The sequence below is a fragment of the Pangasianodon hypophthalmus genome, chromosome 16 (assembly GCF_027358585.1).
Source record: "Pangasianodon hypophthalmus isolate fPanHyp1 chromosome 16, fPanHyp1.pri, whole genome shotgun sequence".
In the NCBI taxonomy this organism is placed as follows: domain Eukaryota; kingdom Metazoa; phylum Chordata; class Actinopteri; order Siluriformes; family Pangasiidae; genus Pangasianodon; species Pangasianodon hypophthalmus.
The window spans coordinates 23,943,750-23,970,783 of NC_069725.1; the positions used below are offsets into that span (position 1 = coordinate 23,943,750).

At 41.3% G+C, this 27,034-nt stretch overlaps 1 protein-coding gene across 1 annotated transcript in view; it reads left to right on the forward strand.

Moving 5' to 3' along the window:
• The window catches only part of syde2 (synapse defective 1, Rho GTPase, homolog 2 (C. elegans)), a 33,523-nt gene extending 12,836 nt beyond the window's left edge, over nt 1–20,687 (forward strand). Inside the window, exons 3-7 of the mRNA XM_026920473.3 lie at nt 3,057–4,162; nt 6,301–6,427; nt 11,347–11,528; nt 12,953–13,184; nt 17,380–20,687. Of these exons, the coding sequence (XP_026776274.3) occupies nt 3,057–4,162; nt 6,301–6,427; nt 11,347–11,528; nt 12,953–13,184; nt 17,380–17,999 (2,267 nt within the window). The 3' untranslated portion in view covers nt 18,000–20,687. The remainder of the gene's footprint in view (nt 1–3,056; nt 4,163–6,300; nt 6,428–11,346; nt 11,529–12,952; nt 13,185–17,379) is intronic.
• Nucleotides 20,688–27,034: the final 6,347 nt, after the last annotated feature.

The following is a 27,034-nucleotide window of genomic DNA, read 5'->3' on the forward strand; positions in this document are numbered from 1 at the left end:
TATTTCCTGCTGCAAACTATCCCAAAGTCCTAGATAGGCCATATCCATTGCAGGAACTTTTTTAAGAACTTGGGACACACAACAGGACCCTTTTTACTTCCTGGAACCCTTTTTAGTTCCTGCTACAGAGTTGGTACTTTTCTGATCGGCCAAATCAATTAGTAAAGTGTATTTATTATATTTATGATAACGAAGAGTGATGTTTTTGCTACACTTTTTTACACAAGTGGCAAGTTAAAAACACATGCTACACACTACCTGTGTGTTTAGTTCATGTGAGTGTATGTGTGTGTGTGTGTGTGTAAAACATGCCACTGTGCTAGCTTATATTCTGCAGTGGAAAAAAAGGAAGTGTTGCTTATACTACTATACTACACCAATCACACTAATTACAGCCTGTCCAAGACCATTCATTCTCCTCACACACACACACACACACACACACACACACACACACTTACTTCAAAACCCCAAACAATGTGCTACTAATTTAAGCACCTCAGCATGCACACAAATGGTGTGTTTCCACTGCAGGAACCTTTTCAGGAACCCAGGAACTTAAGGCATGTTTTCACCTTTTGGAACTTGAATGAGAGCTTCACAGTTCCTCAATGACTTCCTGTTCTTTGTTCCCACCGCATTTCAGGAAGAGCAAAAGGGAAGTTTATTCAACAACCAGGCGACTGCCAGGAGACTTTAGTTTAGAATTCTTTAACACCTTTTATACTACAGTGAGCTCTGGATTGTGATTGGTCAGAAGGTGTTGATTAATTTTCTGTAACAGCAGCTCTGACAGTAGTGCAGCTGCAAATCACAGGTTTACATTAATGCACTGATTCTAATACGTTATTGTTTCTATAGTAACAGCTCATTCACAGGGACTCATACTGCAGACGCCCAACATAAACAAGTTAAAAACGTGTGCAATCATTGATATGGTGAAATTTTCTTAAAGTAAGGAGACGTTTATATTAAACATTTATGGAAGGAGTCTCCAGTGATGAGTTTTCTGACATCTTCAGGACAGAGGAGTTTACACTTTGCAGTTTCTCGGTAACACGACAAGCTGCATTTTTTTCTATCATTAACTTCAAGAGAGGAAAAAAAGAGAGGCTGGTGAAGGAACGATGCTTTGTAGCTGCTGTAACGTAAGCGAGAACAGGAACTAACTCGTTTCATGAACATTCCACAAAAGAAAAGCATGACATATTGTTCATAAATAAATTCAAATTTGTAATTGTTGGCAAATTGTTTTGGCATAAGAGGAATAAAACACTTGGAGTGGTAACAGTAACTCCGCTTCATCACCCCATTGTTGATTATTTTACTATAACAGCGTGACATGGAGTGTTATATTTCTTACTTATATCTCTGTCTCTTATTTTGACGGATTTTCATCTACAAGCCCAATTATTTGCTTTATTTTCTTAAAGCAATGTGTTTTCTGTTTTTCTTGAGCACAACCCATCATTATAATTAAGGGACAGAAAAAATAATAGTCCACACATAGTTCTGTGTCAGATTTTATTTATTTATTGAGAAATTAAAAATATTCATATTTCACTAAACTGTGCAGCTGCTCTGATAGTTTCTCATTTACACCCCAGTTCTCTATAGACACAACTGTTCCCTAAGCCTGTGTGTGTGTGTGTGTGTGTGTGTGTGTGTGTGAGAGATGGAGCTAAAAATGGCCATGATTACGAAGGCATGATGGAATGGCCAGTTTGGCTGGACAGGCAGCACGCACGCACGCACGCACACACACGTTCACAAACAGAGTGTCTGCCAGTATATCAGAGCAGATGTCCTAAAATACAGCCAACCATGTCTCTCTCACTCTCGCTCTCGCTCACCCACTCCTTCTCATATGTGCCCTCAATTTCCTCGCACAGAATCGCTTCTTTGTTTCACGCGGCGGATCAGACTCGCAGAGCAGAACGGAGTTATGTGCGAGCAAGATCAGACCCAAACAAACAGAGCCGCCGTTGTAGCACAAGCCTGGTAACATGCTGAGAGAAAGTGATAGAGGGAGAGACAGAGTGAAAGAGAGAGAGAGAAAGTGAGATGTAAACAGAGGAGAAGGAAGAGAAGGATTGAGAGAGGAAAAATGAAAGGAAATCTGATCACGCATGCCACGCGGATTTTAATAGAAAGCAGCTTATCCCAAAGGCATTCATCAGCTGTTACATAACAGACACACACACACACACACACACACACACACACGCCAATCAGTGCGGCCTACTCCACGCCTGCACCTCCAGTTGGAGAATGATCTTACATATTAACCTCATAGACAGCTTCAGTCTGATCTCATTAACTTTTCTAGATACCTCATAAGAGCTACAGTCTGATCTTACCAACCTTAGAAATATTCAGTCTGATCTCATTAACCTTATTAATTTTGCAGAGATTTTTTCTGATCTTGGTAAAGTTTCTCTCTTACAGAATTTCAGTCTGATCCCAGTAACTTAACTAAAATAAATAACTTCACTCTGATCTCACTAAACTTTTGACCTCAGAGAGAGCTTCAATTTGATCTTAGACACTTGTCTACTTCAGAAAGATCTTCAGTCTGATCTCACAAATTTTATACTCAGAGAACTTTGGTCTGATCCCATACTTTTGCCACCTAAAGAGAGCTTCGTTCTGATCTCACAGTTTTAATTACATTAAAGAACTTCAGTCTGATCTCACACACTGTTTGACCTCAGAAATAACGTCAGTCTGATCTCAGAAACTTCAGTGTGATCTTACCATTAAAGATGCCTCACTGAAAGTGACAGTCTGATCTTGCTAAGATTTCTAAACATCTAACAAAAACCATCAGTCTGATCTCAAAGTTTTTTCTAGAGGTCTCACAGAAGCTTAAGTCTGATCTCACTAACTTCAGTGAAACTCCAATTTGATCTCACTTACTTTTTGACTTACTCTAATCTTCTAATCTTGCTAGTCTTTCTGGCAGGCAGAGCGATTTAGCTTTATCTCAGTTACAGCCTGTGAACCATTTGGATGTTGTTGTTTGATTCCTCCATTTTGTTGTCTGTCTTTTTCAGAATCCCCCGAGCAAAGCGTATCAGGCTTCTCTCCCCCCTCCAGTCCGAACCCCGCTAAGAAGAGCTGCTCAATCAACTGGTCGTTCCCGGAGCGCATCAAATCTCCACGCACAGTTCGCAAACTGTCAATAAAGATGAAGAAGCTTCCCGAGCTCAGCAGGAAGCTCAGTGTTAAAGGGAACCCAACTAACGGACAGACAGAAACCAGGAACCACATGCTGAGAGCCAATGGGCCGGCTGATCTGGGCTCAGGGGGCGTGTCCACGGCATCCACAAGTGGCAACGTGATATGGAGGTATCACTTGGACAGCAGTGTGTGCACACAGCAACAGAAAAAGAGCAGTGAATTAGGAGCTCCTAAATCGGCCATTAAGGGCGGATACTTGAGTGACGGGGACTCACCGGAACTAGTTGCCAAATCTGCTAAGCATGGCTCGTGTTCTAAATCTCACCAGAAGATGCAGGAAAAGGATTCATTTTCGAATTCTGGCGTCTCCAAACTGGCTGATGTGGCTTCTTTCCGTCCTTACAGCTTGCCAGAACAGGCAAAGTGCGCATCGTCACCACCGGTCTCAGGCCTGCTGAGTGTGCACTTGTGCGGCGCTGAGGGTCTAAAGACACCACGAAGCGACGAATCGCGCCACATCTACTGCGCTATTCAAGTCGACGAAGCAAAGCGGGCACGCACTGCGCTGCTCCCCTGCCGCGCCGACTTCCTCGCCATGGACCACACCTTCCAGCTGGAGCTGGAGGAAGCTCAGCGGCTCCGCCTCGTCCTCTTTGGTTGTGAGGCGACATCGGCGCCAAGGAGGCAGCGAGTGTGCTGCCACGGAGCAGTGGCTCTGGCGCCGCTCTTCAGGACACCGAATACCGCTCGTGTGCACCGGCTCGCCGTGCGCCTCGAGCCACGTGGAGTCATCTACGTCAAACTGGGATTGACGGAAAGGCGGCAGAGCTTGACAGAAGGGAATGAGGTGGAGAAGGAACGAGAGAGGGCGGTTTTCGGGGTGGACGCGGCACGAGTGGTGGATCGCGAGGCCACCGGGCTCATGGTGCCGCTCATCATCGAGAAGTGCATTGGCGAGATTGAGAGGAGAGGATGCCAGGTGAGTGTGCCGTGTGAGAAATTTATAAGAAAGAGTCTGACCAAACACAAATAATGCTTGTCTGGTGAAAAAGTTAGTTCTCTTGAATGGTAAAGGATGTGAGAACCCTGAACAAAAAAAAAGGAGCAACATAACCAGTAGCATGAACCTTCACAGCGTCCACAAGAATGCTGTAAAGTTGTTCATCAGGAGCTGCTGTTGTTGCAAATACACACTTGGGTTGTAATCTGTTACATCTGCTGAAAAATAATTTCATCCTGTAGTGCGCTAACATGTTATGTCTTTGCTATTTCATGTCTCAGCCTGATGTTCTTACTCCCGAGCTTGAGTAGATTAGAAGTCTAGCCTTCGATTAACTCTTATTTGATTAGAGAGAATAGAAGCTGTGACAGATTGTTAAGTAGCGGTGTGTTTGTAGCGTTTAGAGTGCAGTAAAAGTGTCATTGGCACTGGTAGGCAGTAAAACCCCCCTCTCTCACACACACACACACACACAGGGTCTCTGTAAGGGTTGTGTACCCAGGCTCCTCGCCAGGCCTTTAGCCATTCATCTCTTGTACTCTGTCTCTCTAACTTAAACACATGCAGCTCTCTCACACACACACACACACACACACACACTCTTTTGTCCACAGTGGGGCAATAGCTAAAGCACAGGAAGTCTCTTTCCCTAAACCCCCTCCTTTCTGTGCCAGGTTTAAGCTGATCCTGAATCAGTGGGTGTTTTTCCAGCCTAAATGGAAGTCAAGAAAAAAAACCCTGGGGTTCTGGTTCATGTTCCACCTCCTTCAGAGACGACTGTGACGGTGACGCGGGCCACAGAAAAAGCGTCACAGCAACACAGTGGAACTTTGTTTCCTCAGCATACTAGGAGAAAATTTTTAACATAGATATTTACCTCCATTTTCCACAAATCTGACTTCCAGACAGTCCAGCTGTTGGATTGCTCGCAAGTGATAGTTACTAGCAGATCCTATAACAGTGGGCAAATAAACCCAGAGCGCAAGAGGCGGATAAAACGGTGGAAAAACATGGTGGAAAGAATGGACTGCTGATCTACTTGTTATGCTGCGCAGTGCGGTTGGAAGTCACTCGTTTTTCACGAGGGTTTTTCACAAGAGCACTGTAAAGTGGGTGGCGCAAACGACACAGTAATGTTGTTTGAAACTGAATCAGAACTTGTTGATTACCAATAGGAGTGAGGGACCGTGGTGTTGCGTAGAAATTTACAATTGAGGTGTTTTGTAGGAAGTTCACTCCACTGAGGTGCTGTACTTTGGTTGTGCAACTTCAGGTACTTAGCACGTGTGCTAATAAGTTAAGCTGGATTTCCTAGCGTAGCAACCAGGCGCCGAAAGCGTGTAGCGTGTGATTACGCAAGATGAAGCGGTTGTCTTGCTAACACGGCTGATTGTTTCTCAGAAAGTGGAGTTTTTCTGAATTCACCGCTCAGAGCGTCTTTCCTCACGCTGAGCACCACGATCGCTCGCGATTGGTCGAAACCCATCCTGAGCAGACAGCAGAGAGGAAGTTGGTCACAGAAGGGGAAATTATTTTAATTTATTTGTATTTCTGTCGTGAATAATTTGAAATTAAAAGTTCAATTTCTGACTTTTTTTTTTTCCCCTCATATATGAACCCTTTTTGAGGAATTTATTTCATCTTTCTGCTGTTTTTCTATTTAATTTATTTAATTAATCATTAATTCTGAGTATTTTTGCTAATCTGTGCTCACGTTTCTTATTTCTGGGATTAGTATATGTGACTAAGCTGTAAATGTTATTTTGGGTAACACTACCTGAATACTTTGCTAGTTTTCTACGAGGGTTTCTTCCCTCCATAAAAATCACGTCAGTCATGTTCCCGCCTCCACACACACACACACACACACACACACACTTCAGCTAGTACTGAGAGAAAATGCAAAAGAAAAGTTTATGTCTCTCAGAAATACATCATCATACTGAGGAAAAACGTGTTACAGTTTCCGTTTAATCACGTTACGCTTATCTGGCAGTGTAGTTTGTAGTGAAGCTAGCTTCCTTATCTCTGAGGTAGACTTATTTTTCCAGTTATCGTGTTAGCTTAGCTGATCACGTTTATAAATTATAGCTAATGTTGCGTGTGTGTGTGTTCAGGTAGTGGGATTGTATCGCCTGTGTGGCTCGGCTGCCGTCAAGAAGGAGCTGAGGGAGGCGTTTGAGAGGGACAGCCACGCTGTAGAGCTGTCGGAGAGCAACTACCCTGACATCAACGTCATCACAGGTAACACACACACACACACACACACACACACACACACACACAATCAGTCCAAGTACTACGCAAGTGCTGCATTTGTATGAAAGGAATTTAGCATTTGTTATAAGGTACGTATAAACATCACATAATGTTGTGTCTGTGTGGTGTTTGTGTATGTGTGTGTGTGTGTGTGTGTATATATGTGTGTGTGTGGTGTTTGTGTGTGTGTTTGTGTGTGTGTGTGTGTGGTGACTTCTGTCTGGTTATTCTGTCATCCCCCATCCGACCCCTGACTGTGTTTTTCCCCAACAGCCGACGCATTCCAGTGAATGTTTCATTAGTGTGTGTGTGTGTGTGTGTGTGTGTGTGTTAGTAGCCTGAAAGGGCAATGCAAGTTGTCCTACATTTGGGTTATTATATGACACACGCACACGCACACACACATACACACACACACACAGTTGCGCTTCATGGCTAATTTTGAAAAGAGAGAGATTAACCAAAGGTCAGAGGTCAAGCCTGAGCTCACAAGCCGAGCACCCGACACTGTTTCTATTTCTTTGTATCACACTTTCTCTTTCTCTCTTTCTCTCTCTCTCTCTCTCTCTCACACACACACACACAGTGAATAAAAGAAAATAAAACACGTCTGGCACGCTTGTCTAGAGCTCTCTCATCGGTTATTGGTTACAAGTTGTTTGTGTACGTGCGTGCACACACACACACACACACACACACACACGATATTTCCCAGGTTGAAAGTCCACGCTTGAAATCTGGCGCCAAATCACACAAAACGTGAACTTCAGCCTGAACTGCGTGTGTGAAAACCATCATCTCGTGATGGCCTCCTCATCCACGTCGCACGTCGATCAGTTTGATTCGTAATTTTCCGTAACGATTTCCGTCTCCGTTTCTGCTGCGTGTCTGGGATACAGAACAGGAACTCGGATGAAGAACATCAGGAACCGTGCAGCTGCACAGCTCTTTAGGTGGAAAGATACCTGACGTAGGTGGAACAAGTGGCAAAAAAAACCAAAATGGGGCAAAAAAGTGGGGATCTGCCATGTCAGCACTCAGAGTAGGGGGTCATACACACACACACACACACACACACACACACACTCACACTCCCACACACTCACACACACACACACACACACTCACACACACACTCTCTCCTTCGGAATGACAAACTGTGGCTCTGAATGCTTACTTCCATATGTTGCCCTCTCCCTCCTCCTCCGTATGTGTGTGTGTGCGTGTGTGTGTGAGTGTGTGTGTCCTGCAAAGACACAAAAAGTCATTAACAAGTGGCCTCTTTGTGTGTGAACACACACAGATGGTATTTGACTCACGCCTGCTGGATTAGCAGAGTGCTAACAGAGACAAAGCCACAGAGAGAGAGAGAGAGAGAGAGAGGGGAGGAGAGGGGGGTAGACATGCCAAAAGTCAGGGGCAGTGTGTGTGTGTGTGTGTGTGTGTGTGTGTGTGTGTGTGTGTGTGAGAGAGCGAGACATATCAGTCAAACTGTGAAAACACTTCTCACACCTGCGAGAAGAACCACCACCTGCCTTCCCAACAGTCATGACCTTGTCCTTATAAGTTCAGTGTGTGTGTGTGTGTGTGTGTGTGTGTGTGTGTGTGTGTGGCGGGGGAAGGGTGTTAGAAATTGTACAAACATAGCAGAGAGTAGCCTAGTCATAGTGCGTTAATCATTGACCTTCTCTTCATGGAGAAACACACACACACACACACACACACACACACACACACACGGGACTCAGTGAGTTATCAGGGTTGTACGAGTGTGTGTTTGTCGAAGGACGTGTCTAAAAGTGTGTGTGTGATCACGGCTGGTTGAGAGGAAGGACACATCACACACGTGTCACAGGGAAAAGAAAGAGAAGAAACAATAGAGCGCTAATGCTAATAGAGTGCTAACGCTAATGCTAATGCTAATGCTAAGCTATCTGCATCTCTCTGATGTTTAAGAAGCCTACAGTTTCCCTGCTGACATTTTGTCCTCGCATTAGAAAAGAAAAGACCAGGTGCTATCACGGTAATTACCTCAGAAATTAGCCGTTTCTATGGCAACGCAGGCTAGATAAATCATATCTGAACGGTAGAACTGCTGTTTTTTTTTTTTTTTTTTTTTTTTCATGCTTGTTTGTAAACTGACGTCAAACATCATCTGGTCGGAGCTGTTGATTACGAGTTTAACGACGCGGGAACTTTTTACGAATAAAAATTTTTAAATAATGATCGTAGACGTGAAGCCAAAATAACATCTCTGCAATGTTCTGAGGACATTATGATGTCATAATAACGGTTTGCTCACATGTTTGCTTAAAAGCTAACATTATGAAAACATTTACGCTAATAATCCTACATCTAAAATGTTGCCGAGTCATCGTAGAAAATTTTGTGAACTTTACGCAAAAACATTATGCGAACAAGCAGGAAACTTGAGAAAGAACGTAAAGTTCTTAGAACTGTAATATTCAACTAAACAATTGATAACAACAATAATGTTTTTTGAAAGAGATGCTAATTGCTATCATGCTGTCTAGTAGTGGACTGTTAGCGTTGAATAGAAACATTTGTGCTAACATTCCTTGAATTGTGGAAATGTTTATGCAAAACTTTACGCAAAAACGTTTTGTGAACAAGCAGAAAACCTGAGAAAGAACTCACCTGAAAAGTTCAGAGAACTGTAATGTTCAGAAAAAAAAGATTTCATGTAAAATGCACAGCAACAAAGACAAAATCCTGTTTTTCTTGTTATTTCAGGCTAATTATCGTAAAAAAAAAGCTAAACTTACAAACGATGCTAACTTGCTAGTAACTCATACTATCTATTAGTGCACTGTTAGCATGTTAGAAATGTTTATGCTAATGTTGCTACATCTAAAGAGTGTTTTTTTTTGCTAGAATTCCTAGCAAAACTTACAGAAGTTGCTAATAGCGCATGCTAGTAGTGGGCCTAAGGAGAATATGCTAAGTCTCTGAGAATATGTGAACTTTGCTAATTTTGTATTTTGATAAATAAACCAAAAAGAGCCAAAGTGCTAAGATGTATGCTAAGATAGTAAATTAAAAAATAATAAGATATATCGCTGATAATTTATAGATGTTAGTAGTAGAGTTAGCGATAAGCGACTGAGATTTTGGTTAGCCTAGCTTTTTGGAACAATAGCTAACAACCTGTCAGAATGCTAAAAGTAATTAGCTAATCCAAAACCTAACATATTGTTAAGCTAATATGTTACATGTTATTTAGTTTGATGGATTTTTAGCTAATGGATTAAGTAACTTGTTTTGCTAAGTGCTGTGAGCACTATGAACTTTATCTAGTTCTTTGCGTGTGTGTGTGTGTGTGTGTGTGTGTGTGTGGCCAGAGCAGCAAGGCTAATCCTGGCTAATTTCTAATCTGATTTGATTAATGAATCACTATTTTGCACAGCAAAAACAGCACACAAGAGTCCACAGATCTAATAAGATTTAAGGGTGTGTGTGTGTGTGTGTGTGTGTGTGTGTGTGTGTGTGTGTATGGAATGCTATTTCTAGTCCAGCCATTCATTGAGTTGAAGTCAGACTGAGTTTATTAGCTCTACGTTTTGGAGTCGGCTAATCGTAACCAGCGCTAGCCAAGCGTATTCGCTAGCCCGTAGCTCCCTCTCTGCTCGGTGGCCTGATCAAATAAAGTTCCGAGTCTCTTCCGACACTATTTATCCGTCTCGTTTTCACTCTTGCAGAACTGATTACCCCGCTCAGGAAGCTTCAAAACCCCCGGGTTAGCGTAAGCGTCCAGGTCTCGGATCGAGTCTCGCGATTAGCAGTGTTGCTTTCCCGCCTGGCTCTGCTTTTATAAAGTCGCTCACTGTGAGACTGAACGCTCAGGTGTGAAAACTCGCTCTCTCCGTCCCGGGACGGATTCCAGCGTCTCTCAGAAGTCACCACAACAATGAGATTCCCTCCGGCTGCCAAGTCTGGGCTCTGGGAGAGGAAGGCGGGGGAGAGGAGTGGAGCGGACGCTGAATAATGGCTCTGCTTCAGGAGATTAGCCGCGCTGTAATTTGTCAGGTATCTCAGCGTGTCCTCGAGGCACACGCTCTCGTTCTGCTGCGTCTGCACGCACACGCTCGGCATTTCTCACTCCGACTCGTCTCGTGCAGCCGCAGCCACATCCGCATCCGACGAGCCGCGTATTAAACACCTCCGCTGGTTTCATGCCTCGTTTTCCTTCGTGTGATGCAGCGGTTACTAAATTACTACTACAGCTTAAATCCGGAAACTCTGACAACTGTGTGTGTGTGAAACTCTCTCTTGTGTGTAAATCTAATTTTTGCACTATAATTAAGTGCAAATGTTTGCACACCCTTAAAAAAAAGGCAATTGGTATCAACAATGCTTTTAATTTATTAGTTTTCACACATGCTGTTATTATTAAAACTAACAAAAATGGTTGAATTTAAATAGTGAATAATATTAATAGTGAAAAAATAACACGTGCATCCAGTTTCTTTTATATCTTCAGTTTTTAAACCTTTAAATACTTCAGAAATTGATATACTTAACTTTCCTTTCCTTAGAAATATTTATTATAAATAGATTATAAAGAATTATTACATTCTACTGTATGTACATACACTAGTGTCACTCTTTTCCTTTACTTTTCCTTCTTTATTTTAAATTATAAACATTGATTATACATTATAAATACTATTATATAAATAGATTATTAGACATTATGCATTATTACATGGCGTATATATATACTCTCTTTCTTTACATTTTTATTTATTTATTTATTTTTTGGTCTGTTGCAGTCATTGACCGGTCTTTCTCTGTTGATATAAAATCGTTAATCTCTATCTCTCTCTCTCTCTCTCTCTCTCTCTCGCTTTCTCTCCTTGTCCCTCGTTCTTTTTCTCCACCAGGTGTTCTTAAAGACTATCTGAGGGAGCTGCCTCATCCTCTCATCTCTAAGCCTCTGTACGAGGCGGTGCTAGACGCCATGTCCAAGCGGCCGCTGATCATCGGAAACGGCGGCTGTGAGAACGACCCGGCCGACTCGGAGCACGCCGCGGGTTTGCTCGAGACGCTGCCTGAGGTTGAGAAGGTACCAGAAACTTCCAGAAGATTTCATATTCAAAGTTTTGCTGTATAAACCATTAAACCGCATCAGGCTTTGTTCCAATACTGTTGTATCAGTGTATTCTCACTTTCTCGTCTCTATCCATCACTTTACCTGCTCAAATGGACTTTGTTAGATAAGAACTTGGAGGTCTGAGGGACCGAGTCAAAACTTGTAGACTTCAAGAGCAGAATCTAGTCAGAAAACTTTTCAATCTGTATGTACACGTAGAAAATTTAAAACCCTTATGAGTTCAGTTGTCCCTTAAAGAGTCTATAAAGAACCCTATAGCACAGTTTCTCCATCACAACAGGTTTCAAATATAACTTTTTAGGAGGCTAAAAACCTTAGTTATCCAATGAACCATTAAAGAACCCTTGAAGAACATTTTTTCCCTAAGACTGCACCAGGTATTAAGAAGGAAATAATTATCAAAACTGATAACAAAACAAATGATGTACTGGTTTAGATGATGGTGCAAACTTGACACACAAAACACGTCTGATTGGCTACAAGTGGAGTAAAATTGTGCACATTTAAATTTCTGGATTCTGATTGGTCAGAAGGTGGCGATTAATTTTCTATAAGAGCAGCTGCTTGTTCTAAAACCTTATTGTTTCTATAGTAACAACTTTACCATGTCAATGATGTTAAAGCTGTTACTATAAGGAGGTGTTTATTTGACGTTTATGGAAGGAGTCTCCAGTGACAGTGCTTTGTAAAAATTTGTGGTTTCTCTGTAACATGTTACTTTTTTTTTGTATAAACTATATTGAATAGAAGAAACAGAGGCTGGTCAAGGATGTTCTGCAACATTAAATGTAACTGTAAGAAGGAAATAATTATCAAAACTTTGGAGTTTGTACAACACAAGAATTATCCAATGAACCATTGAAGAACCCTTAAAGAACCCTTTTTTCTATTAACGTACCAAGTTCCCAGACAGTTTAGCTATGTTCCACAGGTTCTCAGGTTCTTCTTCTATTATGAAGAAAAGAATGGAGTTTGTACTACACACCTGCCCAGTTAATACACACCCACTTAGAAAAAAAAGGGTTCTTCAAGGGTTCTTTTGTGGTACAAACTTCAAGTTGCTGGTTATTATTTTCTTTTTAATGCCTAGAACATGTCAGGTATTTAAAAATTTGCTAAAATGTCTTGGTGCTTGGTAGAAAAAGAGTTCATTAATGGTTCATTCATTCTAAAAGAGTTCTACCTGGAATCATTTTGTTGTATTGATCTACACAGAACTTTTAAAGGTTCCTCAGAAAGACAACTGAAGATGCCTTAAAGGTTCTACTGCTAATTTATTCTACCAAGCTAGTTAGCGGTCTGTTTAGTATGATTGTTGATTAGCAAACCAACTACAGAACCTTTGAGGCTCACTCTCACGCCTTTCCTTCTTCTAGATGACTCTGAGGAAACTTCTGGACCACCTGAAGCGCGTCGCGTCGCATCACGAGGTGAACAAGATGACGTGTCAGAACCTGGCCGTGTGTTTCGGACCCGTGCTGCTCAGTCAGAGACAGGACGCTTCGGGTCTCGCTAACCGAGTGTTCATGGACTCGGAGGAGCTAGCCAGCGCTCTGCACTTTAAAAAGCACATCGAGGTTCTGCATTATCTGCTGCAGCTGTGGCCTGGTGAGAACACACACACACACACACACTCTCTCGAGGTATATACATGAACAGGAAACCTGAAATGATGTACTAGTTTAGATGATGGTGCAAACTTCACACACAAAACACGTCTGATTGGCTACAAGTGGAGTAAAATTGTGCACATTTAACTTTCTGGATTCTGATTGGTCAGAAGGTGTTGATTAATTTTCTATAAACAGCAGCTGCTTGTTCTAATACATTATCGTTTCTATAGTAACAGCATTAACATCATTGACATGGTAAAGATTACTGTAAGGAGGTGTTTATTTGACGTTTATGGAAGGAGTCTCCAGTGTCAGCGCTTTGTAAAAGTTCAACTTTGCGGTTTCTCGGTAACACGTTACCTTTTTTTGTGTAAACTTTATTGAAGAGAAGAAACAGAGGCTGGTCGAGGATGATCTGCAACATTAAACGTAACTGTAAAGGATAGAGTATAATGTGTCATTTATAATAAATTAAAAAATTATTAATGGTTGCAAATAGCTGTGGAGGAATAAAACATCTCAGGGCATGCTGATACTAGAAAACAGAGTAACAGTAACTCCTGTAACAGCACTGAGCGTTTTATTCCTTATATAACACAGAACACTGAAATATCGCAGATCGAGTTTCATCTCTGTGGCTCGAAGCCTCTTTGATACACCCTCGGTTCCTCGGGTTCCTAAACATAGTGCAAACAGATCTGCTTCCATATGGGAGATCAAACAGCCATGCTAACCTTCTCCATCGGCATGTGGGCGAGAGAGAGAGAGAGAGAGAGAGAGAGGCACAGAAGGAATTGTAAAGTAAACCAAAGCCCTGGAGGTCTGAGACCACGCGAGGAATCCCGTCCCGAGGGCAGCGTTTATCCTGAAGAGCTGCGGCGAGAAACATCTGCGTGCCCTCGGGATCGCTGCTAATCTGTGATTGATACTTTGGAGAAAGGGAGAGATGACAAAGCCTGTCAGCGTAGCGATGCATTCCGGGTGTGAAGCTAAATCGGTTTAGGTTTTCCGACATCATGGTAGAAGAATTCCCAGAATGCGATCTTTTCGATTAAAGGGATACTTCATCAGTCTAACGCTAGCAAGCAACAAATCTCCCGTTTCGCTTCTAGTTTGCGGTTTGTACACGTGCGCGAAAGCGATAACGGCCAAAACCGGCGGGTTACTCTGCAGCCCGCTGTTCGATTTATATTACTTATATTTTTATTTTGTTTATAATGTATTTAAACTCGGCTTCATGCTAGCTTCGTTGTCTTGTCAGATTAGATGAGCTGTTCAAGCTACCTACTAACTAGCTTTACTAGCTGCGTACTCTCACCAGAAGCACCAGAGATCTCTGCGACTTCCTTCCAATCTTTATTAGAGCTAAAGTTGTTAGTGAACCAAAGAAATGTCGGACACGCACGCAGTAGGAATCATTCGAGCCAGTCGTTTGGATTTGTCATACTTAATTCGCCTAGCATGAAGAAAATCATGAAGAAAATTCAAATGTCGCTCGCTAGTGTGAACACAGGCTAACTATCGCGTCACTTCTTAGCACGTGTTCTTTATAGATCTTTTTTATATTATTAGTCTTGAGAATTTCTCATCCTGCACTGCGAATGTAACATTAGCATGATTGTGTAATGTAGCAAAGCTAGCTATGTTTAGCTAGTAATGTAACGTATAGCTAGAGATCATCTGTGTTTAACATCAGGTTTAGCCGAGTGTGTTGATTTAGGTAGCAGAAGTACCGTTTTGCTAACTGCTAACTAGCGGCTAGCTGTCTGCCACTGAATAGGCTACAATAACACTTCAAATCTGAAGTAAAATATGCATACACACTCATAAAAAACATGTCTGACAATTTTTCCTCTCCTTTTGTTTGTTACTTGTTAGCATGAATTCTGAAAAGAAAAGCTCTCCTCTTAAATGCTAGTAGGTAAAAGTTAGCCATGTCACTAGCGTGTCTCTGTTTAGCGTCTCTCCTCTCTTTATTGTATTTTTATAAACAGTGTGTAGCTTTAGCATCTATGCATCCTCTATCCTGATTTAGCAGTGTGTGTTGATTTAGGTAGCAAGTGTGCTGTTTTGCTAACGGCTAAGCTGTCTGTGAGCTATGTTATTAGCGATATCGCTAGGTTATAGTATTTGCTATTCTTTCTGAGGTAAAATCTACACACATGGTCCAACTGCTAGTTAAAACTAGTAACGTTAACTGCCTGTGAATTAGCTAGCTACGGAATAAACTATGTTAGCGCAAAGTTGTGGTGATGTAATATCTACTCCAAAATAAATAATTAACGTTTTGTACATTCTCTCAACAAGCGTTAGAGCTCAAATAGGAACAGCTAAGCACGGTTAGCCGTGTCATTTTCGGCTACGTTCTCGCTTCTCACTTTAGCTTTAGTTTTAATCTCTTTTCTCTTCTTCTCTCTATGAAAAATTGTCTTGCGTGTTGCTAAAGGCGCTATATAAAGTTACCGTCCCTTGGCTCTACTTCCAGCAGGGAAAAATGCAATAAGCTCGGTCTATAATTACACACATTCCTGACCTAACCTTTAGCCCTGCGCTTAGCCGCTTCACCCCGAGACGCTCGCGCCTTACTGAAATCCTCCTCCCAGAGGGTGCGTTACCACAGAAACACACACTGGGGTTGTTGGGAGGTGGTGAAACAGCCTTAGCTATAGGTTAGGTGTATAATTTTGTAGGTTTGTAGGCTAAAGAGGAAGTGGACAGTCTGGGTTTGTGTAGCACAAAATGGACGACAGTGAAGGAAGACAAAAAAAAAAAAAACAGTGGGAGAGGCCAGAGTGTGGGTGTGAGGGTATTTTTAGCCTGTCGGGGCCACAGCCGTGTGTGTGTGTGTGTGTGTGTGTTTAGTTTATACTATAACCCTGGATTGACCTTCTAAACCAACATATCCAACATAGAAAGTCTCCTTGTGTATGGACTAGAAAACCTACAAAGGATATTCAATGCTAATATGACTAGCAGTGAATTTAATTTTTATTCCTTAGCCTTTAAAATCATCTAAAAATCTCCAAAATCCTTATTTTACTTTGCTAGCCCATTTTTTGCCAGAGAGATTCTGAGATTCGCTTCTCCAAAGCACCAAATTCACTGCGCATTGCTGTGAGCTACTGTGCTAACTGTGAAGGACTAACGCTAATGCTAATATTGTGGAACTTTTTGCTAATAATTTGTTAATATTGCAACAGTCATAGTCTAGGATAAAGCAAAATCTAACGTTAGCTAATTTTAGCTTTCAAGATGGTGTTTTTTTTTTTAAATATTGTCATAACTTATTGAAAATTTATTGTAAAGTAGCATGCTAAAGTGGTCAGAGAGTAAATTTACCTCAGGATAAAGCAAAAAAAATCTAAAGCTAACTTTAGCTAGAAAATCTCTAAAAAAAATCTTGCTAAAATGCTAGAAAATTTATCACTTTTAACATCTAGAAGCTAATTCTGCTAATTTTTTTCCTGCTGTTTTTTTTTTGTCCTGTTTTCCTGCGTCCTTTCCCATAAATTAACACATTCATGCTGTTTTGTTTGTTTCTGTTTTGTGTTCTCGTTTGTTAGCAGTGAATCGTAGCCGTTTTAACATATTTATGCTATTTGTTTTTGTGTGTTTTGTGTCATCGGCTTCCCGTGTAGGCAGCAGCTAAAGTGAACGGAGAGGTTAGCTTGGCCTAGCGAGCTGAGCCAGGCAGGTAACACGAAGGGAAATGGTTTGAACTGGTGTGGTTTGCGCTTTTTCTTTAGCATAGGGAAAGAGGAAGAACATCCATATCCTGTGGCTGATGTAGCTTTTAACGCTAGCTCAGTATCAGAAATGATGATTTTTTACCTCAGACTTTTCATCTCACAGAGGCTTCAGAAAATAAAGATCTAATAACAATATTTATTAGAACATAAAATGAAAAAGGAGCTTGTTTTATGTCTTAGCTAGCTTGTTTTTAAGAAAATTAGCATTAGCTGCTTTGGATAATAACTGAAATTTTTAGGTTTTCTGTGAGGAGCTTGCTTGTTTGAAAAAATGTTTACGTTGAGTGTGTTTCTAATGCATGTGTTAATCCCCAAATTATTTTCAGTTCGCTCCTGTACTAGCATGCTGTACTATTGCCTGTTAGCAAATCCTCTTTTGCTAATTTGTTTTTTGCACTAAATCTCCTTCCCTTCCTCTCTTCCGTGTCCTTGTTGTTTTAGTTGTGGATGTCCAGAGCAAACCCTCGTCTCCGGCCCTGGACCCGCCCGCCCCGGTGAGGAGAAGAAAAGAGCGCCCTCAGGTGTTAAACCTGAGCGACGCTGAGCTAGCGGGAGTTCTGCGTCCCCGTCCTGGGCGCCTGGACAGTCCAAGCAACCGCTACGCCGGAGACTGGAGCGACTGCAAGGAGACGTACCTCCATCAGATGTGTCCCGAGGAGGAAGAGGAAGCGGACTACGCCGACGTGCCGAGCGAAGAGGAGAGGGATCAGGGCAAGGACAAAGAACGAAGGGAAGAGGATGATGAAGTGCTAGAGAGTGGAAAAGATGTACAAATAGAAGTGGAGAAGGAGCAAAAGACTGACGTTCAGGAAGACGTTAATGTTGGAGAAAAACAAAAAATTGAGGACACAGCATTGCTAATGTCGTATGATCGGATGCTAGTGGAGCGAGAAGAGCACCGAGCCAAAGAGCACACCTATCAGGCGTTCATGAAGATCCAGGAGATCAGCCCTGTCCTGAGCAACAGGGTGAACCTGCGAGATCTTCAGGAGAGCATCGACGCTCTCATCGGCAACCTGGAACGAGAGCTGAACAAGAACAAGCTCAACGTCGGGTACTAATATGCTAAACACTTTACGTCAGGTTTTGGCTTTTGGTGTTTCGTCTCCATGATGAAACGTCACGATTCTGGTCTCTCAACCATCGCACTTCTCACACACAATTCACACACACTTACGGACTTACTGACATTCCTTACGTTTAAAATATCTGACTTTCGAGGCCTCAGAGGTTTCTTCTCGGGTTCCTCGTCATCTGGTTTGGTTTGTTACATTTGTTATCGTCGCCGCTATCGTTGTTTTCTTCTTATTAGAAGAAGCCATCGAGCCCTGAGGGGTGAGCCAGGTGCCTTAATCGTGTAAAGGTGGTACTTAAGGCTGTGGAGAACTTTTTTTTTTTTTTAATAATTATTATTTCTATCGAGGTACAGAAAAATAATGTAAACCAATGCACTTACAAAGCCAGCTTTTAGAGGCGGGGCCAAGGATTCAGGTCATCGATATACAGTTAGATGAGTAGATCTTTACGCTAAACCTTAAACATGCCAATATTCTATAAACTACATACAACCCAAAAGCTACCTACTTCCTGTAGACACCCCTAAATTCCTGAAATACTTACACCCGAAAGGATTTAACCTACCAGTCCATAGGATTTGTAAAATCCGTAAACAGTACAACCCCCAAAACACTTTAAAAGACTTAAGCCTTACGTCCTGAAATCCCAAAATCTCTGAACTAAATCCACCTCAAGTCCCAAAACATCCTAAAAAAGTTCCCCACCACGGTACGGGGCTTAAATTAAACTTTGACCAACCAATCACAAACTTAACTTTTACTATAAATATAAAATAAAATATTGGTTTTAACTTCTCAATTTATTCGCTCAGCCACATTTACTCAGCTTGCTAGCTACGGAAATGCAAACCTGTGCTTGGCGAGCTTAGCTAACGTTAGCCATATGTCTCCAGAAGTAGCTATAGGACGTACATATTGGAGTTCTCTCAAGCTAATAAACATGTGATTAACCAGTATGCATGCTAATATACAAATTAGCTAATGTTAGACTAACGATTGTTGAGTAAATAAAACCAGGATTCGAGTTCTCTTGCAAGCTGGCTAATATTAGCGAAAGTATTGTGGTGATGTCATCAGCATGTTCGCCCTGAATATCATCTTATTTGCTATTCTGTAGTTTGCTTTAAATTTAATAACGGAAGCGTGTCAACCTTCCAGAATGGAAAATAAACGCTAATTTTGTTAATGTTATTTAAAAGTAGCATGTAGAACCTATTAGAGAATAATCGAACCGTAACTGAAGCCTGTTTTTTCTCCACTCTGCTAATTATTTTTGAATCCTACGCCTCGTTGGGAAAATAAACACAGCTGGTCGTGTGTTTGCTAACGACAGGTACGTGTGGAACACATTTTCTCCACAGTCCAGGGAAACAGTTTCGTCAGTATTTATCAGATACAAGTGTAAATATAATCGGAGTACGCTGTATTTTTTAACAGCTTACGTTTCCGTGTGTGTGTATTTAAATGTTTCTCAGCTGCCTTGTAGCATTCGGGCTTAAAAATAATAAATGTATAAATAAGGTGATCTTTTTTCTTATTTGCGTGTGCAGGACGAGTCGAAGCGACTTAAGTGGTAAGTTACGAAGAAGAAGAAAAAGTAGAAGTGTGAGGTTTCGTGCACGCACTAGTTTCTTGAACGCTGCATGGTCAAAAGCTTTACAGTCCTGAATACTCGTCTGCTTCATTCGTCTGTATTTATGTGTGTAAATAGAGATTATTTTAATGACGCTCACATGGTTGGTTTGTTTGTTTGTTTGTTTGTTTGTTTTCTGTTTGGCAGCTGCTCACACAGTTGTGAATTCATCTTTGTGAACTTCATTTATTGACGCTAATATGAAAACGAACGGTGTGTAATCGTGCGTTAAACCTGTTTGAAAGAAGTTTGAGAAGTTTTCAAGGTCATAGCAGAAAGGTCAATGTTCATGTTATTAATGTTTCTGACGTTGCTTTCACGTCCGTTTGACGAGTCTGAATAGGAGCGAAGTGGATTTTAGGATCCTGGGTCAGTTGATTTGCTCATACACATAAGACAACATGCTAGTGTGAACGCAGGCTAATTTAGCTCAGTTAAAACCGTTTCTTTTTTTTGTACTGCAATGTGAACCCGATCTCTTTTTCTCATTCCTGAAAAACTGTGAGCTGGAAACTAATGTTGTATTATGGCATTATTTTGCTGGCAAAAGTCAAAATGCAAAGGCAAATTTCCTTTTCTCTGTTTGCGCACTCAAATTTAACAAATTTTCTCAAATTCTCATCTTTCGCCAGTAAAATAACACTGTACCGTTTTGTTGTTTATCGTGTGAGGCGGCTTAAAGCGCTGATCTGTGATCAGATTTTTATTTAGAGTTCTGTCCTCTATTATACAGAGGATGAATTTTGATCCTGGGTCAGGTATTAAGGATTCACTCATACACATGGGGGGAAAAAAGGGTACTGGATTTAATGTACAGTGTGAGCTGCTCATTTTATTGTGAAAACATTCCTTAATTTGTCTCTATTTCACCTTGGAAAAAATGTACGAATGCTTATTTTGTGTTTTGTTTTTTTTTTTTGTTTGTTTGTTGTTTGTTTCAATTCATTGGACAGCCCTAATATGATGAATCTGTCACTAAATCAGATATACTTTGTACTGATACTGAAAAAATATATGGTCATAATAAAGTATATATTTCATATCTGAGTCCAGACTTTTTTCACTTGCACCAGGTTCTTATTTTTATATTTTCTTATTTGTTTCGTGGTTGCAGTATAAGGCGACATTTATAAAGACTGTTTTTGGACTCTTGCCATTGATTTCAATGAGAACGTGTTAACGGTGAAACATCTTACGTGGCCATACGTTAGCCAGTAGGACACAGTCTGAGGCAGTAATGATGTGGTAATGCTTTGCGCTACATCAGCACTACAAATCTATAACCCTAGCTCACAATGAGCCTCAGCACACTCTTTGGCACACTCAGTGTCTGCCAAATTATACCTCAAAAGATTTATATTTCACCTAAACTTGATCTTTGCCTACGACAAACAATCTTTGTGCATTTTCCTTGCATTTTCTAAAATGCCTAAAAAGTCCTTGAAGCTTTAGTAGTCAGAAAACTGGCCAGTGGAATGGGAAATATGAATCACTCGCTGTCTAGGGTGGGGGCTGATAACAGGAAGACGTGGGTGAAAATGAGGACAGTGGCACAAATTATCTTTCTGTAGAAAATATTTTCTACAATATCTCACTGTTATTGCTTCAGATCAGCTCAGGCCAAAACAACAAACACTAACTGTGCAAAAGGAAGCTGAATTATCTATACAAAAAACATGATAAACAAATGATATTTGGCTTCCCTTTTCTCCCTGACTAGCTAAAAACAGACAAAATGCCCATACCCAACAAAAATGGCAGTCAAACCCTATAACTGGTGACTTGGATAACATATACACAAACATTTACTCAAGAGTAAATATATATCTGTAGTCAAAACCAAAGAGCACACGCAAATCTAAAAATGCACAAACAAACTTGGGGGTCATAGACCAGAATCAATCAATCAATCAATCAATCAATCACAAATAACTAATAGCACAAAACAATGCCACAAGAGAACACTAAAGCTGATGAGTCCAACCTGTCGACTCCTTAAGTACCTGAGGACAGATGACGGAGAGTAACGAGCCACAGGGAAAGCTGTAAGTGTTGGTCTGGAAGTCAGGATTGGACCAGGATTGGACTGCACCTGGAAAACCTGAAATGGACTAAACAGCACATACACAATACACACAGAGAGAATAAACACACAAACACACAAAGGAACACAGATAGAGCATTAACACCGTTCTCACCAGTAACAAACTGAGCCATGGTTCACTTCGACCCCTAGTTTTTGTAAGACCAATGTTCATTACATTTCATAACTTTCTCTTCTCTCTGTTACTTTCTTATCTTACCTTACAATGTTTACCTTATTAATATTATTTTTATTTCTTATATTTTACTGTTATTACTAAGCACCAGTACACCAAGACAAATTCCTTGTACATGTAAACCCATGGTACTTGCCAGTAAAGGTGATTCTGATACTGATTCTGATCAATTTGGTGAGTGGACCAAATCAAACAAACTATAGAAAGATTTTGATCTAACAAACAAAGTAGATGTGAAAGCATCCTAAGCTGAAGTTGGGCCAGTGAGCAGTTGCCTTGGGCCACCAACTGAAGTAGGACCAATAAACTGGAGTTGAGATCAACTTTACCAAGCTGAAGTTGTATCTTTCAGCTAGGGTCACTAAGCTGAAGTTGTGCCTCTGCCACTGACCGCCAAACTGAAGTTGGGCCTTTATCTAGAGCCTATAATCCTCCGTCTAAAGTGAAACCTTTATCTAAAGCCAATAAACTGAGATTGAGGTCTTCTCTGGGGACACCAAGTTGAAGTTCTTTTCTTGGGTCACTAAGGTCAGTACCCTTGCCTTAGACCACCAAGATCTTGTTGAGATCTTGTTCCTGAGCATGTGAACAAGATCTCAATAAGATCTTGGTGGTCTAATGAACTGAAGTTCCATTCTCATCTGGATCCTCCAAATTGAAGTTCTGCCATTATCTCAGACCACCAACTAAAGACAAACCCTTACTTTGTTCCAATAAAGTGGAACCAAAACTTTGTACCAAAACTTAAGGTCTTTAACGACATTAAATTAGAATCTTTCCTTAAGGTCACTAGGTTCTCGTGCCTGTGATCCTAAGGAAGGGCCTGTAATTTCAGTGTCATTGCTCTGGACCACCAAACTGAAGCTGAGATCTTGTTCAGCTGAATTTGCACCCTTGCTTGAGGCTAATAAGATGCACCATTTTCTAGGGCCAATGAGGAAACCTTGTACTTTGTTCACCACCAATTGAAGATGAACTGCTATCTAGGACCAATAAGCAGGACTTCAGGGCCACCAAGTTGAAGTCACAGCTTTCCTTAGGGTCTCTAAGATGAAGTGTAAGGTAAGCGCCCTTGCCTTGGACCACTGAAACTGAGGTAGACATCTTGCTCAGGACCACTAAGTGGAAGTTATTATTATCTGGGGCCAAAAACACTGTGCCTTTGTCCAGGGCCACCAGCTCAAGTTGGGCCTTTATCTAGACCAGCTTAAGTAAAGCTGTTCAAAGTCATGACTTTAATGTGGTACCTTTGTGTTTGCTGGAGGCTGCTAAGCTAAAGAGTCAGTAAGCTGGGGTTGTATTACCTAAGCCCTGTTTTCCAAAAAATGGACTGATAATGCCTTAAAAAGGAAGAAACCTAGGTCTCAGTGGCCCTTAACTTTATAGGTAAAGGGACTGTTTCTGTGAATGTCTGTTTGGGAATCCCCTGGGAAGTAACAAGGATGATTTGGGACATTCCCTCTCTTTTAATCTCATCATGTGTACCTGTGATTTTGAATAAAAAAAAAAGTCTCAAGAAGATTCTCGATTAAAGGAGGGATGTGGCAAGATGATCATTATTCTCCTTACAAACTTCCTGCCTGCTTTACAGCCGAGTTCTTCACCACTGTAGGAAGAAAGATCCTCTTATTTCCTCTCTAACTATGTGGTGTGAAGTGAAAGGTAAGCAAAAATAAGTGGTGATGAAGGAATAATGTTCTGTATGAGCCGCTGCAGCCGTAACAACAGCCAAAGACCGAATGCTGAAGTGTGTTTTCTCAGACAGGCCTGATATCCGATACCAGACTGTCTGCCAGCGTGAACTTTTGCCCCTTTCTTCTTTCAGAATGCGTAAACAATCTCTGGCTCTCTCAATGTGTCTGCTCGTAGCCCACCTGAAACACGGCGTCCCCCCATAGCTTCATCCACAAACACAAAGACAAAGTGAGCGTGGAGTCGAGAGAAAGTGAGGGAGTGAGGATGGAGTCGATAATTCACTCCAGAGAGAAAAAGGCCAAGTTTTAAATGCCCTAAATGCTGAATAGTACACATCAAAACAGGACACTAATCAGTATTTTAGGACGTGGCCAATGAGTAAAGTGATCAAGACAAAAGAGACATCCAGCTGTAGGGTCTCAATACAATTTGGATCTTATCTAAGACATTATCTATTTTGTACTTTGCCAAAATTAAAATTCATGAAAACTGGAATGGAATATTTTCTATAAACAGAGAAAAAATGCTACTGTGAAATGTAAATGTATCCTCAAGTGTACTGTACATATAAAATAAAATACCCTAAAACGTAAAAAGTAGAAAAACGTAGAGAGAAGAGGGATGTGTATAGCATATACAGTATACATTATATGTAAGGAATAAAACAGTGACAAGCTGATGATTTTCCTATAGCAGCAGTTTTATTTTCCTGTACCACAGCAATTTTAGATTTGTTAAAGATCAACAAGTCATGCTTTTTATCCGTTTATACTTATTTAACGTCCGTGAAACAAGTTAGTTCCTGTTTCCGCTTATGTTATAGCAGCTATAAACAGTCGTTCCCTCACCAGCCTCTCTCTTTCTCTCTCTCTTGATGTTGGAAAATGTACAGCTTTACCTCTGACTGTTACAAAGCGCTGACACTGGAGACTCCTTCCATAAATGATACATAAACATCACTGGACTCAGGTAGGAGGTGTGGCTTCAAGCCTTCAGAGGTGAGTGAGATGATTTGAGCATGCAGTGTGTACAAAGTGTGTACAGTTTTATTTAGGTTAGAGAATTCCTTTACACACTCAGAACACTTCTCTGTGTGTAAAGAGTTAAACACACTGCTTTGGGTTCATATCAGTGAAGAATGATAGAATCTTGTTTAAGAAATATTTTTTCTTTGAAAACTGATACTAGTAGTGAACACACACTTCTGGACTCTACTGTAAGCGTGTGTGTGTGTGTGTGTGTGTGTGTGTGTGTGTGTGTGTGTGTGTGTGGACATTCCCCTGACGCTGTGCCCTTCACAGTGTTTAATCTGGGTTTATTAGGACCGAGAGATGAGGCGGCCGTTTGATGTCTCTCTCCTCGTCTCTCTTTCTTCTCGCTCTGTCTGAGAGATGTTTGGCAGCTCATCTGAAAACCACCGCTCGTCAGAGAGTGCTCGATGACAGACAGTACACACACACACACACACACACACACACACACACACCTCAGTGGTCTGGAGAATCATGTAAATACTGTATGAGCTTCACAGTGAGGGAGAGAGTGAAGAAAGAGTGAAGAGAGGTAGAAAGAGCAAAAGTGAGAAAGAAAGAAAGAAAGAAAGAAAGAAAGAAAGAATGAAAGAAAGAAAGAAAGAAAGAAAGAAAGAAAGAACAAATGAAGGAAAGAAGATTAGGATGCTAGAGTAGAAAGAAAGAGGGGTAGAAAGAGATTAAATTGGGAGATGGAAAATCAGAGAGACATAGAGTTGAAAAAAGACACAGAGAGAAAATGTATAAAGATAGAGAGAAACAAAAGAATTAACTCATACAGAGAAAGAGACAGAGAGAAAATGAAGAGGTAAAGAGAGAGACACTGAGAGAGAGAGAGTGTCAGAGAGAGACACTGAAAGAGAGAGAGACAATGAGAGAGAGACACTGAAAGAGAGAGAGAGACAATGAGAGAGAGACACTGAGAGAGAGAGAGACTGTCAGAGAGAGACACTGAAAGAGAGAGAGACAATGAGAGAGAGACACTGAAAGAGAGAGAGACAATGAGAGAGAGACACTGAGAGAGAGAGTGTCAGAGAGAGACAGAGAGACACTGAGAGAGAGACATTGAGAAAGAGAGAGAGAGAGTGTCAGAGAGAGACACTGAGAGAGAGAGACAATGAGAGAGAGACATTGAGAAAGAGAGAGAGAGAGAGTGTCAGAGAGAGACAGAGAGAGAGAGAGACACTGAGAGAGACATTGAGAAAGAGAGAGAGAGTGTCAGAGAGAGACACTGAAAGAGAGAGAGACAATGAGAGAGAGACACTGAGAGAGAGAGAGAGAGAGAGTGTCAGAGAGAGACACTGAAAGAGAGAGAGACAATGAGAGAGAGACACTGAGAGAGAGAGAGAGAGAGAGAGTGTGTCAGAGAGAGACAGAGAGAGAGAGAGACACTGAGAGAGAGGCATTGAGAAAGAGAGAGAGAGTGTCAGAGAGAGACACTGAAAGAGAGAGACAATGAGAGAGAGACACTGAGAGAGAGAGAGAGTGTGTCAGAGAGAGAGAGAGACAATGAGAAAGAGAGAGAGAGTGTCAGAGAAAGACAGAGAGAGAGAGAGACAATGAGAGAGAGAGAGAGACAGTGTGAGACAAAGACAGTGTAAGTGAGAGAGAGACAGAGAGAGACATTGAGAGTGAGAGAGAGTGAGAGAGAGAGAGAGAGAGAATGTCAGAGAGAGAGAGTGAGAGACAGTGAGAAAGAGAGAGAGTGTCAGAGAGAGACAGCCAAGCTGCTGATGCTTTTCATTTGTATTTCAGGCTCAGTGAATCTCACACACTTAACATGTTTACACTAGACCAGCCGTGTCCTTTGTCTGCATTTGTGTGTGTGTGTTTTTGTGTGTGTGTGTGTGTGTGTGTGTGTGTGTGTGTGCGCGCATGTGGTTACTTTATTCTTCCAGCGCTGTGTTCGCTGTGTGTGTTTGATATGTTCCCACTCCTCACACACACCTCAGAACATCAAACACTCTTTGAACACACTGAGTAGGTGTGTGTGTGTGTGTGTGTGTGTGTGTTTACACACCTGTAGGAGGTGTGTATTCAGGTTGAGCTGTGTAATATCAGCTCCACACTCCTCCCCACACGCCACAGTATAATAATAATATCCTTGACAAATTGCTGTGCTCTGAGAGGAATAAAACACTTTGGGGACGTGCTGTTATAGGAAAATAATCAACATCGGATTGGTAACAGTAACTCCACTTCATCACACCACCCAGAAGTGGATTAAGTTGTTACTATAGAAACAATAACATATTAGAAAGAGCACATTAATATAAGCCTGTGACTTGCAGCTGCACTAATGTCCGCGCTGCTGTTATAGAAAATTAATCAACATCTTCTGACCAATCACAATCCAGAATAATCGACACACTTTGAGATAAA